The sequence below is a fragment of the Anopheles aquasalis genome, chromosome 3 (genome assembly GCF_943734665.1).
Source record: "Anopheles aquasalis chromosome 3, idAnoAquaMG_Q_19, whole genome shotgun sequence".
Classification (NCBI taxonomy): Eukaryota; Metazoa; Arthropoda; class Insecta; order Diptera; family Culicidae; genus Anopheles; species Anopheles aquasalis.
Genome location: NC_064878.1, coordinates 39,111,687 through 39,131,563, shown reverse-complemented (window position 1 = coordinate 39,131,563; position 19,877 = coordinate 39,111,687). Strand labels below are relative to the sequence as shown.

The 19,877-nt window shown below is 46.9% G+C and overlaps 2 protein-coding genes across 17 annotated transcripts in view; both read left to right on the top strand.

The window, feature by feature from the left end:
- Nucleotides 1-15,744, top strand: part of LOC126578747 (protein phosphatase 1 regulatory subunit 12A) — a 67,237-nt gene extending 51,493 nt beyond the window's left edge. For all 7 annotated transcript variants that reach the window (XM_050241626.1, XM_050241623.1, XM_050241625.1 and 4 more), the window contains 5 exons: nucleotides 8,840-8,970; nucleotides 9,053-9,143; nucleotides 9,215-9,304; nucleotides 10,985-11,884; nucleotides 13,218-15,744. In XM_050241626.1, the coding sequence (XP_050097583.1) occupies nucleotides 8,840-8,970; nucleotides 9,053-9,143; nucleotides 9,215-9,304; nucleotides 10,985-11,104 (432 nt within the window). In that variant the 3' untranslated portion in view covers nucleotides 11,105-11,884; nucleotides 13,218-15,744. The remainder of the gene's footprint in view (nucleotides 1-8,839; nucleotides 8,971-9,052; nucleotides 9,144-9,214; nucleotides 9,305-10,984; nucleotides 11,885-13,217) is intronic.
- Nucleotides 15,745-17,024: 1,280 nt separating this feature from the next.
- Nucleotides 17,025-19,877, top strand: part of LOC126578282 (mucin-19-like) — a 97,133-nt gene continuing 94,280 nt past the window's right edge. For 9 of the 10 annotated variants that reach the window (XR_007608389.1, XM_050240692.1, XM_050240698.1 and 6 more), the window contains exon 1: nucleotides 17,043-17,145. The gene's annotated coding sequence lies outside the window, so the exon portion shown is untranslated. Of the gene's footprint in view, nucleotides 17,146-19,877 lie in introns of all 10 variants that reach the window. The other variant, XM_050240690.1, reaches the window with a different exon arrangement.

Genomic DNA, 19,877 nt, shown 5'->3' with positions numbered 1-19,877 from the left:
AGGTATGCGATCGGTCGACAGGCGGTCTACGATATTTTCATAACATCTGTGTAACTGTGCTTCACACACGACTGTGTGTCGGGTTGTGGTGGTGGTAGGGTGGTAAACTTGTAGTTGAATGTCCCATCCTACCGCCTACCGCCCGTACCGTGGTGGGCGATACGACAATTTTGATTTCATTTTTGATTTCATTTCGCCGTACCAGCTACCATGCGCCTCCATCGAAGTCCCCTAAGCCTGTGCCCTCGCTGGAAGATGCTTCTCAGAGGGGTGTTTGTTGAACAGTGACCGCAGTGTGCTGCGTTGTGACGATGATATATGCGTTGTTATAAATAGTGATCGTAGATTTGTGACGGCACGCTCGGTCGTTATAGCGTCCACAACTCTGCACTTTATTCGATGTTGTTTTTATTTTTCCTTCTAGCTGCACAGTCTTTGTTTCTTTGTCTTTGCCATCCGATGCCATCCGATGCCATTAACAGACAGGCGAACAAGCTAATGACCAACCTTAGGATAACATTCGTCCTAATGTTGATGAGTGAGAATCAGAGAGAGAAAGAAAGACGAGCGTGACCATCGCTGGTTAGTTGTTGTCCATGGTTTTCCATTATGGCTTCTCCTCCGTACTAGCAGCACCAGTGACGTGCGTTACCAACAAAGCACAACAAGAGTGAGTGGCGAAAAGGTTAATGATTTTGGCTCGGGAAATCCCATTTCCCGGACGCCGCGAACTGTGGGGCACCAGAGTTTATTGACCTTTTCAATGGCGTTGTGCATCCCAACACATCGCTGGTACGTGCGTTTGGTCAGACGTCAGTCGAAAAGGGCAGTACATTGAACTACTGTCGTACATTGCTAGCTATGGAGTGGAGGTACGCGGTGTCACCGTGACAGCAATCTACGACTCCGTTCGCGAGTCACGCGCTCTCCCTCACACTGTGCCACTGTGCGTTCCCATTGCCCGCGAACTTTTGCCAACACATAAACGCAGGCGGGGCAGTGTACGTCATCGGAGGATGGTAGTCTGTGAATCTAAATCTGGCCGGAACACTATCGCCCCCGGCACGCTGAACATTGCGGGATGCATACGGTGGCTACCCTCGTCATACGGACAACCAAACGATGCGAAACAGTTGTCATGCTCGCGCGCACCGTGATTCGCGGTGACTAGTTACGGCGGCCGAGTGACAGCCTGTCTGCTACTGTGTGCCACGCCTTGCAACGAGTACCGAGGCCAAAAAGGGCCACCGGATTCGACGGACGGCGGTCGACGGTTGATGTGAGGTGTGCGGTACTAATTTTAGCGAGCTCCTTCGGTCTATTTTTGTACAACCATCCCCTCTATTGGTCTATTGATTTGTTGGTACGAGGCGCGCCGATTGTTGTTTGCCGTTCGGTGATTCATTCACGCTTTCCTTTGTGCCGAAACGCCCGAAAAGGGTCCTTCCGTGAGCGTTGATAGAATGACACGCGCTTCATTCACACCTGCCAACGACAGCGCTGCGTTGCGGGGAGCGAACCGTTGTCGAAGGTTGATGGATTGATTTCTGAAATCTATCCACTGCACGATCACGCAATTGAGAATTTGGCAAACATTCACCGTAATTGGAAACACGAGGCAGCTGGCACTGCATGGAGACGCCTGGTGTTTGGATCGCGGTACGCTCTACTCCAACGGCTGGAAAACGGTTAAGCTACCAGCACCTTCACGCTAGCGGGGCATAAAACAAACGCTAATTTGTTTGTTGTTGCATGTGTTCCGGTGCGAGTAATTCGAGCGCCACGGGGCGTTTAATGATATTAATTTCAACCCCCCTGTGTGCGAGCGCGCTCGCTCCCCTCTCCGTGGTAAGTTTGTGGCCAACTGGCCTCCCCTGCCCGGTATCCTTGCCGAGAGACTCCACGTTGGAGATCGTGTGCTCCCCCCACGCTTGTGAAGGTGAGATCGTAAAAAACTCACGCGCGAAAAACGGGGAAAACCGGGGGGCGAGTTGGTGCACAGATGGCGTGACAAATGAGATTAACCAGAACCCAGTGTCCCGGGGCCCGGGTTGCGGAAGTGTTATGGGAGGAGAGGAGTGCGACCGGACTCTCCGGGACGTAAGAACGTTTCCCCTTCGTTGAGAAGTAATTGGCTGTGAACACTCTGGCTCAAGTTGGCAGCGCATGGCCTTGGCGTGTGACTGGCGAAGTAAGATGCACAGACCGACCACAAGCAAGTGCGCTTCTAGTTCCGCTTCGCTTCATCGCCGATCGTCACTCCACTCCACGTTCCACTTGAAAATGGTGAAGTGAGCGAGAGTGAGTTTTATCTCGTATGTCCGTCTTTTTTTAATTTGAAATCTGCCTACTTTCACCAATTTCACGTGGCCGCTCGTAGTATTGTGGCTGGTTCGGTGAGAAATGATGCTCATTTAAGGGGATGCTTCCCGCGGACGGACTGGATGCTATTTTCGAAATCCTCGAAACTAATGGGCCTCGGCAAAGAGGCGAGGGTCACACAACGAAACCACTGTGAAAATGATAGATTAATGAGTCATTTCGGAGCCAACCGCTAAACAAATCTCGGTGGCAAAATGGCGCAGTCGACGAATCCCAAGGGAAAAAGCCGGCTAATGAATGTTCCTGTTCAATCATCACTCACCAAGATGCGCCATCGTTATTGTTCCGTTGTCATTACCGTTTGCCAGTGAGAATGTGCATAATTTGGCCCTGCATTTGTGTGTGTCCCTACTCGAGAGCTGAACCAGGAAGAGGCTCTAGTGCAATCCTCGCCGATGGATCGGCCAGAAGAAACCAGGGGACATCGCCATTCTACCTACCACCTATCCCACCGCACGTTCTGGTGAAGTACGCGGTGCATCATTTCTAAAATTAATCCTCCCTACGACGCAACGACGACGTCTGCTCTTGCTGTTGCATATGCAGCGCAGTCGTCGTCGTCATCTCGTTTTCCACCTGGGATGTTGCCCGTGCGAGGTTTACCCCGAATTTGGATGCGGGAATTCTGTTCGATAGCTTACGGCAACCGGCCCGGGGATGTTGTTTTGCCATGGGAAACGTTTATCTGCTTCGAAAATCGGTGATCACTCTCACCTGCGACGGTGAGGATCTCATGTGGCGGCCTGGTTTCGACCTCGGAGTACACGAGCGCGCGCAGCTCTGCTGATCCGTCCTTCAGTCCAACCTCCAACCTCTCACTCCCCTCAACAAAAACACTGTTGGTTGACGCACGCATGACAGACGATGAAAGATGTTGCTGTGTTTTCCTTTTTTTTTTCGCCCATTTTTTTTCTCTGGTGGAATGACATGTCGAAACACATTGACGTGCCGTTGTCGGAGCGCGGTTTGATCCTCCCCGAAAACGGGCGACCTAAACACTAACCTTGACTTCCTTTTCCCTTAAGCCGGCGGCTCAGTGTAATGGCGTAGCTGCTGTCACTGCGCGCGGTGACCACCGGCAACAGACCGTTTGTCCTTCGTTCGACGTATCCGGCTGAACCATCAGTCCCGATGATGCGTTTTTAAAAGCAATTACCGTCTTAATACAGGGCCAGAAGATATTTAGTGTGAACCGCTGGAAGGAAGGACCATGACCATGCCATGGAGACCCTCGAATTCGAGCTAGTGGAAGGGATTTATCATGCGGGACACGACGGTGACAGTGCTGCGGTTCCCTTTTTTGCGGTCGAGGACAAGGCACCACAGGTGCACGAAAAGGAGGGAGAGAGTTGTTGGCGCACTGCATTGTACCCCCGAGATCCAGAGGTAATTAACCGCAACCTTCGCATCTTTCCGACTCGTTTGCTCGAGCTAATCGTGCGCTCATTTGTTTACCCTAATGATTGTCACGCAATTTGTAGACTTTTGTGCCTAATTAAAGGATTACGAGATGCCCGCAGGATTACGATAAATCCTGCACCGGCAGCTTGATGGCGTGTGTTTAGTGTGGTCCACACTCAGGTTCTCGTTAGGTCACGCGATCGTGTTGGCACCGTAGTAGTGTACGCGAATGAACACGCGGGACGCCTGTTCTGTGCTCAAATTTTGAGCTACTACGCGTGAACCGCCGAAGACGATCGTCTTCCCTTGAGATATCGTTCACTCGCTCTCGTGATTTCTGAGCGGCAAATGTTGGTTGGTTCTCCGGTACGCTACTACGGCAGCAGCAGCAGCAGCTGCTACCAGTTGTTGTTGATGCTTGGCGTCAGTCGCGATTTAGCCAGTCGCCCGTTAACGTTCTTTACCGCGTGAATCGTGAACGATCGATCGCCGGCCACCGAGACACGCTAGACGTGCTGCTTGTGCTGGTTGGTACCCGGTACAACTCATCGGAAAGAGCCCAGAGAGTGTAGCTCGTGCGTGCGTGCCGTCCGTCGCAAGGTGGTTGCGTCGCAAGCTCGATCGATCTGCCCGTTGGGAGGGGATGAAGCCGTTTTGTGACCTTTTGATCACCGGGCCGCAATGTGCATCAACGCGGAGAGCTACGAGGCCGCGGGAGTGAAGGTCACGCTGTAGTGAGGCATGCTGGTGCTGGGTGCTGCTGCAGCTTCTCCGTCCCAAAAATGACAAAACCGCTTTTTGTGATATGCGCGGTTTGCCATTTTTTGGCCATATTTGGAGATTGCTCGCGGGGGCTCGCAGCAGCTACACGAGTATCGTGCGAAATCATGCGGACGTGTTTGTGCAGTTTAAATGCTTGACTTCTGGCGTAGTGCGACGAAGGGTGGGAAATATTCGAACGAAACGGCTGTGAGAAATGCTCGATGATTTGGGGCTTCTATACGCGTTCGCCAGATGTTGTGGTAGATAAACAATTTTCGGAAATAGATATAGGTAGCTTCAAAGATCCGGGTCGTTTGGTGTTTGTGAAGACACAGATTACTCCTTTCCCTTTGGCTGATTGGCTAACAAATCAATCGTTTTTTTTTTTATGTACGGATTGGTTCTGGCAGATTTTCGAATTCGAGAATGTTTATTCATTCCTTTCGAAGCAGCAGCAGCAGCAGCAGCTTGTGTAATGTTGATCTTTGAAATGATCTTGAAATGATTCCAGGTCGATCGGTGGAATCAATTCAGGAGACCTCCCAAAATTCTGTGACACAGAAACACACGGCCAGTGCGTGCATGTTCCAATCATTCCAATCAAATTTCCACACCACGTGCGTCGTGCGGGTTCGCGCGTCTGTCAGCGATTGGAAAGCAGGAGCAATTATGACGACGCCGCCGCCGCACCGCTCACAAACCGCCAATGATTTATGTGGCCTAGTGATTTTGATGTTTACAAACAAGTGGATTGCCGTGGCTTAGATTTTTGGCGATTTTTCTCTTTCCACGATACCACGCACACACAAGGGCGCGTTATTAGTTTGATGCTTGAGTTAGGAAAACAGTTGGTAGAAGGAAAAGCTACGAGCGCACCAGCTCCATGGAAAGTCAATTTGTCGCCGTGTCTCTGCCCCGTGCGCTGTGTCGTAGTGTGGCCATTCCATTCCATCAATCATCCCATGCCGTTGGCCGATTTGTTGTACCGCTTGTAACGTGTTGGTGTAAATAAGCTACGAACGAAATGGAACACCAAAGATTCGCTCCAAAGCAGTTCGGAGGCCACACACATGTGCTAAGAAACTGCCGGATTTCCCAATATCTTGTCATGGATTGTCCGTTGCGTAGGCCTCACGGTAACGGGCGTTGTATTGTGTTGCCTGTGACGTGATACGCCACAAGCAACAACACAGTTTGTGTAACCTGAGCGGTGATCCGAGAATGACGGACACGTTTGGTTGTTGGTTTCTGCGTGTGTGGCTGAATCATGGACTTATTTTGGTTAGGTAGGCGAACGCGCTGTGTGCACATATGATCTTCATCCATTTCAGCTGACATATTCTGGATACGATTCGGATGACCTCAGTCGCATTGGTCATTACTGCCACCGTGGATTAAGGGAAACGGCTAGCGTCTTAAACTAAAACATGCTGCAATTTTAATGGTCCCGCTTCGCAGTGAGTTGATTAAGGGCACGGAATTCCACACTAAAAGCGAACGGACATTTAGTGGTTCGATGCGATTTACGATCCACTCCCCCTGCACGATCAGAGCTGCAATTCGATCCAATACGGTCCGATACAGGCCGGAATCGGAAGCACACCGCGGTATCAGGCCGCGGTGTGCCCTACTTTGTAATGCATTTTTAACATCGCGAGATCGCGAGTGTTTGACGCGCACGGAACCGTTGCACCAACCAAAACATTGCATTCTCCTTCATCAAACAATCCGGCCTTTTCGGTCGTTCTTGGCTGTTTCTGTTTTCCATTTTCACTTTTATCACGCCAGACCATTCGTTGGCGACCTTCTCCGGAGTAGTAGCAGTAGTAATAGTAGAGTGGTATGACGCTTTTGTCGCAGCGTTGTGTCGTTGAACGGTATGGAAAGCACGATCGCAGCGCGAGTGGGATGCAGGTTGGGTGAGTGTGCGATATAGGTTCTTGTGCTCACTAAATATAGCACTGCGCGTCCGAGGACGGCTTCCCGGAATGACGCCAGCACGTGGCCACCCGGCCAACCCAACCCAACCCAACCAGCCGAACACCATTTCGAACCCATTTTGGATGGAAAAGAGATAAAACGAAAACACACGGCCGACCGCCGATTCTCTAATGCCGCGTTCGTTTGCATGCGGTGGTGGTGGTGACCGCTAATTTTAAACTGTTTCCCGGATCCGACCGGTAGTGCGATGGACCGGTGTGTAGCAAGGTGTGCTCTCTAGACACGATCGTGAACATCGTGGGATGCTTGAGATGCTGTGGCAATTGCTCTTCGATTCCGGAAACTGCTGGCGTACGAACATCATCGCTATCGCCGGTGGTTGCCCACCGATACAATGTGGTGGTTGGGCAATAAATTACCTATTTCGGGAATTGACAATCGAAATCTATTGTCACGCTTCGTATTGTTAGGTTGGAAATTGGTTATTAAAATAGCTAAGTCATTTCCAAGATAATTGTAATAATCAGATGAACGATTGTTGCTTTATTGTATTGTTATTTTTCGATCGATTGTATAATCTCGTTGGACATTCTGGCAGACAAATGAACCATTAAAATGTTGTCACTTAAAAGCAATAACTGTCGTCACCCATCATCCATGCAATTAAAGTTTGTTCAACGATATGTTTCTTACAAATTGAATGTTTTACTACTACAAATTGTTTAGTAGAGTGTTGAATTCTTCTCGTACACAATTTGGATCTTCTATTGTTAGCACTTTTTTAAACAATTTTCCCATGTTTTGCTTCAGTTTTAAAACGTAAATACTTGATACCATTTAAATCGCACACTGATTCCAATGAGTTCAGAAATTTAAAAGATAACTAATGTTTTGTTTATAATTTTATAGTTTCGGTGACGCTACGATATAAACCAATAAACATATTTTGGTAAGCGATGCCCTAGCTGCACCGACTTTGGTATTCAAGTCATCTCTTTTGAACCTGTAGCCCAGCCACTTTTGGTAGTTGCTGTGTTACGACAAGAACCATACTGCTTCAATCTTATGAAGCTGGTTTGTTTTGAATACTTTTATTTTTCCCTGCGGTCATAGCCTGACTTTAGCCGGGAAGAGTGTGTTTATTATGATTTCGCTCAAGCGGAAAATACGAAATGAATTCAAAATAATTCAAAAGAACCGAAGCGTGAGCCAACAACACAAAAATGACAACATACAACTCCCGCGGGTACCATCATGTTACGCTAAAGCTTGTGACGCAACTATTACGGGACCACTGCACGATTTAGCTACAGAGATGTTAATGTTTTCAAATCGTTTCCTGATTGTTCCTTCTATCGTTTATTACCTTTGCATTTGATTTGTGGAAATCTAGCATCTCGTTGAGTTGAACTGAGAACGTAGAAAGATGTCCTTCCGTTCGAGATCTCGAACTGTGCAACCGATCGTTACACGGCGTGCCTCGTCGTTAACCCGCACAATACCGTCAACCGTCAATGGAACCAGTACGTCCGGGTATGGAGGTCGATCGTATGCCAGCTCTGGTCTAGGGGCAGGCAGTTATGGCACCACAACCAGCCCACTAGCTACCAGTAGCTACAGCGCAAATCCGTACACCAGTAGCTCAGTTCTCCCTGCAAGCAGCCCGTCCGGGCGATCGTCATTGCTGACCAATGGAACGTCCGGGTCTTCCGGTGGTCATTATTTCGATTACTCGAACCTATCGTCGCGCCGTGACTCGTACGGAGGTAGTAGCAGTAGCATTGGTTACAAATCTCCGTACAAGGATAAAGATCGTTATGGCGGGGGTAGTTCAGCTACCTCGGCGCTGTACAAGGATCGCTATACCAGTCCGTACACGACGAGTTACGACAATGGCATTACGACTGCGAGCTTAAGCTTCGGTGGTTTGAAGCGCCATCACCATCTGTCGAGCAATGGTCTCTCGGGATCGAATACCAGCCTCAACAGCAGCAGCTACACACCTACTTCAGGATCCTCGTATGTGGTCGGTGGTGGACACAGCAACGTGACGACTGGTGTCGGTCGTAGCCAGTCTCTGCGTGACCACGAACGACGCAGCCGTAGTCGAACCCGTGCATCGCAGGCCGCCAGCAATGCGGCGCTAGCTAACAGTAGCTATCCATCGAACAGTTCACTGTCGCGGTCCTACAGCACCACATCCGTTCAGAGCGAAGGATATGAAGTAATCATTATTGATCATTATTTGGTGTTCTCTAACATACGCGGAAAGAGTTTGCGGTTTTTTATGTTTTTTTTTGTCTTGATGTCCTTATAACATGTTCTTTATTTTGTACTCTTTCCGCTCCTAAAGACGGGCTCCGAACGAGGTCGATCGCGTGTCGGTTCGACCGCATCGGAGTTGGATACTGCCAGTCAGCAGGAAGGATCGCGGGAAAATGGTGGCGATTTCATCGACTATAAAGCTCTCTACGAACAAGAAAAGTAAGTACAGAAGCACACATTACTTCAATTCGATCCACTGCTAAACGAAAACGTACGATTTCTTTTTCTTCATTGTTAATAGAGCCGAAAAGGAGAAGCTTAAGGCATCGCTTCGGAAAAAGGACGAGGAGGTGGTTACGCTAAAGGCAGCCCTCGATCGATTCACTACAGCGGTACGTACTGGAGCTGAATACTGACCACTGACACCTGCATGGTTACATCTCTGGCATTGCTTTCTTTTTAGACCACCAAAAACAACTCGTTATCGGAACTAGAGAAGCGCGAACGGCGCGCCATGGAGCGAAAGATGTCAGAGATGGAAGAGGAACTGAAGGTAATGTGCCGCGACAACCGTACGCGTTAAAGCAGGAACCACGAGCGGGGTTGCACTTTATGTTTCCGCTCTTCTTATTCGTTTTGTTTTTTGTTTCATCTAACCAAACTCAAAACCAATCCAAAACCCTTTTGATCTGTTACCCGTGTTATACTTTCTAGTTTTACTTTCTCTCTCTTTCTTTTTTCCCCTCTCTCTCTGTTCTACTTTGTTCCTCCCAAAACAATTTTCGTGGCTACGGTTTGTGGGACAGGAACCAGTTTCTGTTGTGTTATTTCTATTCTTCTTTTTTTACTCCAGTCCTTACGTTTGTTATCTTGTTTTACAGCCCATTTCATTCTTTTTGAGTTGCTTCATATCTTCTGTTTCGTATTTATTGTTTTACTACTAGAACCAGCATTTTCATTTCTCCACTTAAGTTCCTACATTTTTCTCACCTTTAGTTTCTTCTGAGTTTCTTATTTATTGGCTGTCACCAACTATTGAGTTAATACTGCAAATGCCCGCTTAGAATAGAAATGATCGATGAGGGCATTCTCTTCTTACCCTTTTCTCTATTTTGTTATGTTATTATCATTCCCTTATTCCACTCACGCTAACATAACCAAACATAACAGCAAAACAACAGTAACAAAAACAGCAAACAACAGCACATGCCCAGTTTAATAACAATCACAATACGTAGGAAATCCACTCTAGCGGCGAGCTTAACAAATATGTATGGCTTCTTTCCTCTTAGCTAAGTTCCGAGAAGAGTTTCTTTTTAAAACAAGGGTTACATGATTCTACTTGTATATTTGAAAAAGATTCTTTCGTTTATTTTGTTTATTATCCACACGAAAAATCCTACGTTAATAATTGTTGAATGGATTCTCATTAGAAAGCTCACATCCAATGGAACGCTCCGTTATGTGTTCGATGTATGCCTCTATGTTAAAGAGCGAATCATTCTGTTACGTTGTACTTTAGATCAATTGACTAAACATATTGTCATAACAAATAGATTTCTACTTTGTGGTAAACCAAATTTAGCGATAAACCATCATGTCATGTTGGGATATCTCGTTGGACATGATCTTTCTATGGGGGTCATTTGAGGTGCCCCTGTTTTTACTCTTTGCACTAAACTTTCCAACATCTGCGTCGTAATTAGATGCCTAACATACACTAAAACACTCCGGCCACTTACACAAAACAGTCGCCATCTGTACACAATACATCCATTTATCGTGTTTCGTTCCACTGTGCGTTTCTCAAACCCATTACACTTTGATCTCTCACTCCACATTGATCACTTTTGTATTGTCTATCCATTTTCTTTTTGTTTCTTTTGCTGTGTTTTGTTATCATCCAATATTCATCGATCGTCTCGCGTCTTTCTTGTAATCTGTGTGTACCATTCCAAAAGGATTACTGTGGAAATTGTCCGCCTCCCTGTGTTTCTTAGTAGTCTCCGTTCATTTTAAATTCCCATTTTTCAGGCATCTGTAACCGAATCATTGTGGACAAGTTGTGGCTAAAACCTGTTTACATCTTTTTCTTCTCTTTTTCTCTCTTTCTCTCTTTCTCTTTTGGACGATATTAAACACTCCGCACACGTGATTCCGATCCTTTTGTGTATTTTGTTTTTTCACTGTACGATTGTTTCGCGGGACTCTTGATATGTTCTCGGTATATCAGCTGCTGCAAAAGTATAAAACCGAAAACGAACGTCTGCGAGCCGAGAATCGAGCCCTAACGCGTGTCGTATCGAAGCTGACGACATCGGCGCAGAATCAAATGCAAACCAATAAGCAATAATGGCTAGTGTTATGTTGAAAACCTACCATTATCGTAGTTTCCGCTCGAGCCGACCCGTCCTGAGCGTTGTTAGAGGGTTTAATGGTTGATCGAGTGAGAGCAACATATGTGCCAAATGTATGCGTGGCCAATCAGACGCATCGGCGTGATACGGAAGCTTAACTTTCAACCGTAATACAATAACCGAGTAGAATGACGATCGCGAGATCGCCAAACAAGGTGCGAATTACATTGCACGTGTTACATCACTCACATCGTTCGATCGATCGAACTCGAATATATACTCGAAGCAGAGAGAGAAACTGTGAATTTAGTAGCTGTATATGTAACTACATATTCGCTGTCCCCTCGTCTTTCTTATTCCTCTCACTCTCTATCTCTCTATTGTGGCTAGAAGCAAAAAGATGAAAGGAAATGTTTGAAAAACTACTGTTATTCTTGTGCTTGTTGAAAACTTTTTTGAGTGTCATCGGTTGGTACGCTAGGGTAGGTTTGATTTTTGCTCTTGGGACCTTGGTTACTGCTTCGGATATTTGATTGAATCAGCTAGTAGGAACCGGAAAAGTGGCTACGTTCAGATGGCAGTTTCTACCTTCAACAACAACAACAACCACCACCACCGCGGTCAACGTTCATCGTCACTACCAAACAACTATCCATCATCATCACAACTACTACCACCACCACCACAACCTTCGCAACAACCAAGTGCCTTCTGAAGCGCAATCTATCCTATCCAACTCCAACACTCTTGACGGCAAGCGATGTGAACCGATTTCGGTACGATCCAAGGTTCTATCTCTTTGACTTTCTGTCTCTCTCAATATCTTTCTCTCCATATCCTTTCCTCTATCTCACTAGTTTTTTTCTGTTCGCGTGTGTCTCTGCGTGTGCGTGGGCACGTGTGTGTGATGAAGGGTTCTGCTCGCCGTTTTGTTAACCGTTTTCCTGTTTTGCACTTTCCGAATACTCTTTACACTGATTGTACTTTCTCTTACACCTTCTGAAAAAGTTGAAGCACAAACAAAAACACTACCTACCGGTTTTGGCACCACTCCGTTTTCAGTTCTTATCTTCTACTTCTGTGTTCTGTTTTGTTCTGTTCTTTACACTCAACAGCATATACTGAATGCTCAGCTAATTGTCGTTATGCATTTGATCGATTAATATCTAACCAAGACACTTCCTCCACGATAATTATACGTTGAGTATTTTCTCGTCTTATCATGCACGTAATGCATCACTTTTACATTACTTACCATTTGTTCAACGTTGTTGTCATCGAGTGTCGGTTAAGCGTGTATATATACGCTCTGAAAGCTTTTCCTATGCTTTCAAAATGTGTTTTCTTGTTTTCCTTCAAAATGATTCGATCTTTGATAGTTTCTACATTACACTACACCTCTTCGCTAGTTAGTATGGATATCTCTTTGCTAACTCTACCTACACTAAGCCGTTCGTTGTTGTGTTGTGTTGCTGAGTATAGTGTCGTTGTTTTCCGTTGTTACTGTTGCTGTTGCTGTTATCCCAATGGTCGATATGACATTTTTCGATTCGCATTTGTTTCCTTCTTCAATCTCTATATAAATAAATCCAAAAGTGATATTCCCCCTGGCTTTCGTATACACAAACATACACAACAGACTCGTACACTACACTTGGTATGTTGTGGCCACCAATGCTTAATATTACTCCATGAATTCTATGCGTTTCTGATAGCAGACATGTATACTGGTTTAAATGGGCATTTGACCATTGTTACAAAATTATTTCTCAAAACAATTTGTTACCATAGCACTGCCTCAAGTGCTTGATTTTGTATATATGTGTACTGGAATATTAACAGATCTTTCGCAAGAGCCTTTTTCTGTCCCTATATATAGCTGTTTGTTTTGTGAAAGTATGGTAATTTAACAATTTATCGTATATATGCGCTTCTGAAACATGTTTAATGATGGTTCTCGCTGTGTTTTCTGTTCTCTTCGCCCTTAATATATCGCTTGTTATTTGTTATTAACCTCTTTCCAGTACCGTAACAGAGATGAAAAGTATTTTCACTAATGTTTCCTTTGAATATACATTTTTTCCATGCGAATCCCTCCGAATCATCCAGCAATTGGAAGCCCTTAAAACGGAAAATCAACGCCTTAAGGACGAGAACGGTGCCCTCATCCGAGTGATCAGCAAGCTGAGCAGATAATGATGGCACGCTTGCCGGACAGTGACATCTTCGTTGCATGATTGCAGGCGGGACCATCCAGGCGGAAGTGGTGGGCGTTACGAGTTTGGTGGCCTTCGAAACCCGTAATTTTCTGCCGTAGGTAAAGTTAAGCTGCTTAGGAACAACACACACAGGCGGAAGGAGGGAAAGCAAGGTTAGAGGAAAGATTTCAAATGCACCAGGACACGCCGGGGAACACTCTCGTTAGGCGTTGCAAGCAGCACGAACAGAAATTCCCGTTAGAAATCCCCGTTAGGTTTACTGTGCACGGCCGAGTTTTAAGGATGTGTTTGCGTGTGTGTATATTCTTTTTTGCATTTCATCGTCCGAGCAGATGGACGATATATAGTAGCAGCATTCACTGTTTGTTTTTTTGGCCATGTTTAGTCGTTTCAACCAAAATTCACCAAAATTGTCATAAACATTTTACTTTTTACTGATGTGACAGTTAGCAAAATTGGCGTCCACTTTGTTCAGGCGTCAGAAGGGGCTGGACAATCCAGAATGCCTTTACCTTGAGGGTGGAGTTTTTTTTAAGTTGAATTAGTTTGTTTATTTCTCTCGTTTTCTTTATACCGCCATGATGTGGGATAATCCTTATCAGGAGTTAACTATGAATGTGCGGATGTAGCGTGGTTCAATTCTACTACTACTAGAGGCATTTTATCGGGTGTGATGATTCGTTGCAGATTCCGAGAATTGTTGAACGACGATCGCGCACACGCTATTAGTTAGTGACACGCTTTGTGTCGAAAGTTTTTCTCCTTCCCTTTATACTACGACCGGTATGATGTAACACAGAGCTTTTGCAATGGTTTTAGGCGATCTGAATTGAGTGGAATAAAACAAACCACCATTCGAACGATCCAGTAGATCACATTTTCGTGTTTGTGGAACAGGCAAAATGAAGATTAAAGTAGCAGAGCCAGAAAGATAGAGAGAGAGAGAGAGAGGGACGGCAAGAGAAAGATAGCAAAGGAGAGGTAGCTAGTTATGAGAATGTTCTGTGTTTTCTAGTTTTGTTAGTTATCATCGGCGATGATGTTTGTTTGTTTGTAAAAATGGATCCAATTCGAACCAAGAGAGTCTAGCGAGTGACGCAACGACGTTGTGAAGTGAGTAGACGAAAGGATTCTTGATAGTGAAACCGTGTGCTAACGGAAAGGAAATGTCCACAAACACTAATTGCGCAGGTTATAAAAAAAAATCAACTGAAAACCGAACAATAATTATAGGTAGAAGTAATAGAAAGCAGCGCGAATGTAGCAACGAATCCAGGAATGAGCAATAGCGCATGGGGAAGTGGATGTTGCTGGTGAAGCGCGTAGATCATTATGCCGTTTAAGCTGAAGGTAACAAAAGAAGAATGCTGGCGGACAATTTACATAGGTTTATATTTATAGTGTCGTAAGCGTGGAAAGAAAGATGGAATGGGAAGAGCGTTATCTTGCGTCATGCATCCATACACCTGCGCGCATACCGAGTAACAGAACGAAAACCGCCACCCTCTCGATAGCTACACCACAATCAACGTCGGACCGGACGGCAGACAGCATTAAGAAACGAAAAAGTGCATGATCCTATTTATATACATACCTATACATATAGCCGCATTAAGCTGTGACGAATTCAGATGCAAGGAATCGCATACTCACTAATCATGGAGAGGGGAACGGAAAATCAAATAAACCCATTACTACATACTACAATATGCCTAGCACACACCGTACACCGACGCGCAAGGTGGCAGACGAGAAGACGAAGACGACGACGACGGCGAACAGCTATTAATTTCCAAACTATTCTCTGGCCAAAAGTTGCCCCATTACTTTGTACACTGTGGTTGGGTTTTATTGTCGAAAACACATTGTTGATTTCATCTCAATTTTGTTCTGCCACGCTGGACTGGCTGGTCTCTGGCGATCGGAGATGGAACGATCGACAAACACGTTCTATCGTTTGCAGTTGCTTTTGTTTGATCTCGTTTGATTTCGTATTGGGACACACTTGCTGGTTGGGGTTTCTCTGAAACCCCTTTCTAAAGAAAGTGCGATCTCCTGTCAATTTCCTCTGAGCACCACATACAGCCGATCATTGCAGGATTACTGGGAAAACTGGACATCTTTTCCACATTCACATATACGCGGTGCATTGTGCCAATGCATTGTGTGGAAAATGTGAATTTGAAATGCAGTTGAAATCACCACACTCTCGCACACAGACACCAGAACATACATTTTTTTATCACTTGCATATGTCTATTTTGCATCATTGTCCATTAAACGATTAATTATCTTTACTGTTCTTACTACCTTTGTAATTATCATTATTATTATGATTAATATTATATTATTATTATTTGATAGGTTGAATGGTAAACTAAAAACATGAACAAATAAAAGAACGAAAAGAAAAACGAACGGCTCGCTTCTTGGCCTAGCGCGACAATCCGAACGTTATTTGAGAAAGAAGGAATGCTCCAGATCGGCTTCAACTACCATTTGTTTCCGAATATACGTAAATGCATGAGTATCATAAGACCTAAACCAGAATGAAGGTTGTGAATCATATGAAACATGATTACGCATGATTTTTTTTATCGTTATCGGCACTGAATGCACCAGCCGCGTTGTCTGATTGATTCGGAGACTTGCAGCGGCAGTAGACAGGAAACACCAAACCGAAGAAGCATCGATTCAGGACATCTGGATAACCAGCATTAGCCTGTAATTAATGATAGTCCCACCAGTATACGCCATCCGGTGCACCTGTTCATTTCTTCTCCGGTTCAACGTTGCGTGCTTCACGTGGTCACATACGACCGGTTTCGCTCATCCTGACCGAGCACGTGCTTTCTCCATCCTGCTTTCTTTTGGCGATGTGATGGCACCGAACGGTTAGAAGGATGTCTCCTTATTGTCATCGAACGTTCTCAAGACGAGATGTCTTCCTAGGCCAGGATATTCTTGGATTTTCCCAAAACTGGATTTCAACGCTTTCCTGTGCGAGGAACGTAGGATGGTTTTGGTCTTTTTTCTCGCCCACTCTCTCGTGCGAGAGCGAGACTTCCGCTCGAGAGGTTCACACGCCCAGCCGCCTAGATGGCGCTGCAATCTCGAGCAATTTTGCCTGAGCAGCAACATGTTGGCCCGTTTATGCGGCCACCTTACGCGCTCTAGCAGACTTTAAACGCTGATTTTCCGCTGTTTTCCCTTAGTTTTCCCATGATTTTTGTTCGAAAACGCTTCCTTAACACGTAGATTGCTTTGCCGTAGTGCTTGAGAACATTTTGCAAACGATTTAACCCGTTTCGTCACAGGCGTGAAGGCTCGCTTGTGAGTGGCTAAACTCTGCCGAACCCCCCCTCGAAAGGCGATGCAAGGAATGGAATTCGAAGGAAAATGAATGGGCCTTTTTATTTGCCGCCTTCCCTGATTGATTAGGAAAACATTTAACTAAAAATAAAGAGTAGCGACTCCACGCAGAGGCCCTTTGATGATGATGATTTGATGATTTTTGGAGTCGCACGACGAACGCACACGCACACAAACATAGCTGCGTGTGTGTTTGTGAAGCACGCAGCATGCCATCTACTTCGCACCACAGCGGAATCGTTCTTCCATCTCGCTCTTCCCGTGCCGCCGACGTTGGTGTGCGTGTGGTTTTCGGTTGCAGGCCTCCGACGCTGTGCGACAAACAGCAGAAGCCGTGGTCTCTCGGAAAAGGCGGACGTCGTCGATCGTTTTCAAAATGGCCAACTTTTGCGGATCCGTCGTCGCAGCCAGCGTTGCGTGAAGTGGTGGAGCAGCAACAGCAGCGAGTGAGTGAGCGGCCCCCCTTCCCCCTAATCAGTGTGACGTGCGTGCGTGCGTGCGTGAATGCACGGTTTAGAACGAGAAAACGCTCCGCTCCGTGAAAAGAGTCACCCGTGGCGGTGACGGCGGCGGTTGTGAAGAGGAAGAGAGCGGGGGTACACCATCAAGCGCGGCGGTGGCGGCGGGTTCAACCGGCCGCGTTAACTCCGTAGTGTGGCATGCGTGCTGGAAGTGCGGTCCCAAGTGCCAGCTCCCCATTTATTTTCAAGCCCGGTGGCCGTTGGTTGGTTCCCCGCTAGCGCCGGAAGTGGTCGCACAGAGCTAGAAGCAGAAGGGTTTCCGTAATTGATGAGCGTATGTGTCGTTGTGCGTGCGTGCGTGCGTATGTTCAGAGCTGCAGCGAGCGGACGCTGGAGAGAATTGGAGTGGGATCTAGCAGGCGCTGGTGCATGCTTACCAAAAAGCTTACTTCCGCCGCCGCTGCCACCGTCAACCGTGTTCCTTACATGTCAACACACGACGCTAGTCCATCGTCGTCCTTCGTGGTGTGGCTCCTGAATATGTTGCTTAGAAAGTTTGTGCTTTTTTGTGAATGCATGCGGCCCCCCCCCCCCCGGGGGAAAATGATGTGAGAATTAATCATTTGTAGTGCGTGCCCACTCCCTCTTCGCATGATTGGGAAAGGGGGGGGGGGGGGGGGAGCAAAAACGAAGAAGCTGTGATGATGAAGAAGAGAACGGCGGCGGCGGCAGCGGCAGCGAAGAGGCAACAAACGCCATGACCGCCGCCACCGTTTTGCCGCGACCACATACACGAGCATAGCGCGTCACGGCGACCTCACCAACACTGCGCGGCACCGTCATTAAAATCATCATCATCATCATCATCATCATCGTTCGTCGTCATCGTCACCAGCAGCAGCAGCAGCAAAATCGATGACACCCAGCAGGCGGTGTCAAACGCGCGGTTGCTTCTTGGTTTGGGGCAGTTCGTCGATTCCCCCTGCACCCCACTCCACCGTCCCCCACTGGATGTAGATGGGAAAGGGGTGGCGTACAGCGGCGCAAAACGGAAGGAAGAAGACAATCTTTGTCCATCATCCGTCCATCCGCCCGTCCGCCCGTCCGACCGACCGACCGATGTTTCTTTGCCTCGCCGTCCTTCCCCATTCACTTCTTGCTGCAGCGCAGCATTTCGCATTTCGTGCGAGGCCTCGAATGATTATCTCGGCGCGGTGTGAGATTGTAGGGAGGAAACGACGCGCGACGTGCCTTGCCCCCTCCGAATATCGTCGATGTGCGTGGCGTTTTTTTTTATGTTTTCGTGTGTACTATATGAGGTACAATTTCGGGATTTATCACTCGATAATTCCCCACCAGTGAGACCTTCTTTTTGTTGAACTGTTTTATGCTTTTGGCTCCGGTTTTTGTACGTGACAGAATGTGGTGTGTGCGAAAAGAAGAAGAAACAAATGCATCTTGTTGTTTGTGTTATTTAGAAAACAAGAAAGTGTGTTAACAGTTTGTTAAGAAACCGCAGAAAAATGTCTCTGGTTGCTTCGTCGAATGTGGTTGCGGTGGTTGTGTGGAAAATGCTAAAATTGAATCTGGATAATCGCTCGGTGGTGGTGTGTGACTGTGAATTAATTGGCGAACGAACGAAAAGTAGGCGTGAAAGGGGATCGTTTCTCATCGCGAACATCATCATCACCATTACGGCGACTCCATTATTGTTGGCCGCTGTTTTTGTGGTCGCACAACACCCATTTCCCCCGCACCGTACACGTGCATTGCCCCTGGAGTGTGTTCGTGTGATTCGCCGGAAGAAGGATTCGGAAACACGCTCCTTCTCTCTGACGGCAGGACGAGAATTATGCTTACCCGCCGCCGACCGTCATGATTGGCGCAGACGGCGCAAAATGGCATATTTTGTTTGTGTCCCACCGTTCGCACAAACACACACACACGTGTGCTTGTATGTGTGTGTTTGTGGTGTGGAAGAAGAAAAACGCATGAATTAAGGCTCAGTCTACCGGTCAACAACCGGTAACCACCGGGCGGATAAGTCTTTTGTCTGGAGCATATTAGCAGCATAAATTATCACTGGATTAATTACAGTAAAACGACGTTCAAATTCCAGGTTCCGTTGTCCTTTCGCTGCCGTGTATGTATTTGTGCGGGTTTGGTATGTTGAAAAGCGAGCGTCACTTTTCAGGACGATTTAGCAACCATACAAATACATTCAAGAGCCACTGTGTGCATCGGCGCAACAGCGAGATGAATGGACAGCAAACAACCATCTCAGTAGACGGCGCGCACGCACACTCCTGCAGGTTGCATCCTTTTCTGTACGAATCGGAAGGATCTTTTTGGAAAAAAAAATGGACTTAGAGTCACGCGCGCGAAAGGATCTTGGAGCCCCGGTGAGGGAGCAAGAACAGAAGAAGAAAAGGGTGCTGCACCGCGAGAGGAACTGGCGCCGAGGAGGGGGAGTACATCGACACAAAGCCCTCGCGCACATGAACCCACACACCGACGCACATTTCACTGGCGTGCACGCACACACGAGTCGTGGGAAATACGTACACAAAACATCGTCGCACCGCACGGGATCAAAGCTCTCTTCGCGCGCGCGCGCCCCCATGTGTTTGTGTGAGCATAAGCATAAACGCGAGGAACGTACCAGGGCGGGGGGGGGGGGGATGGAAGCCACCGGGAGCGGACGATCATTAAATTAG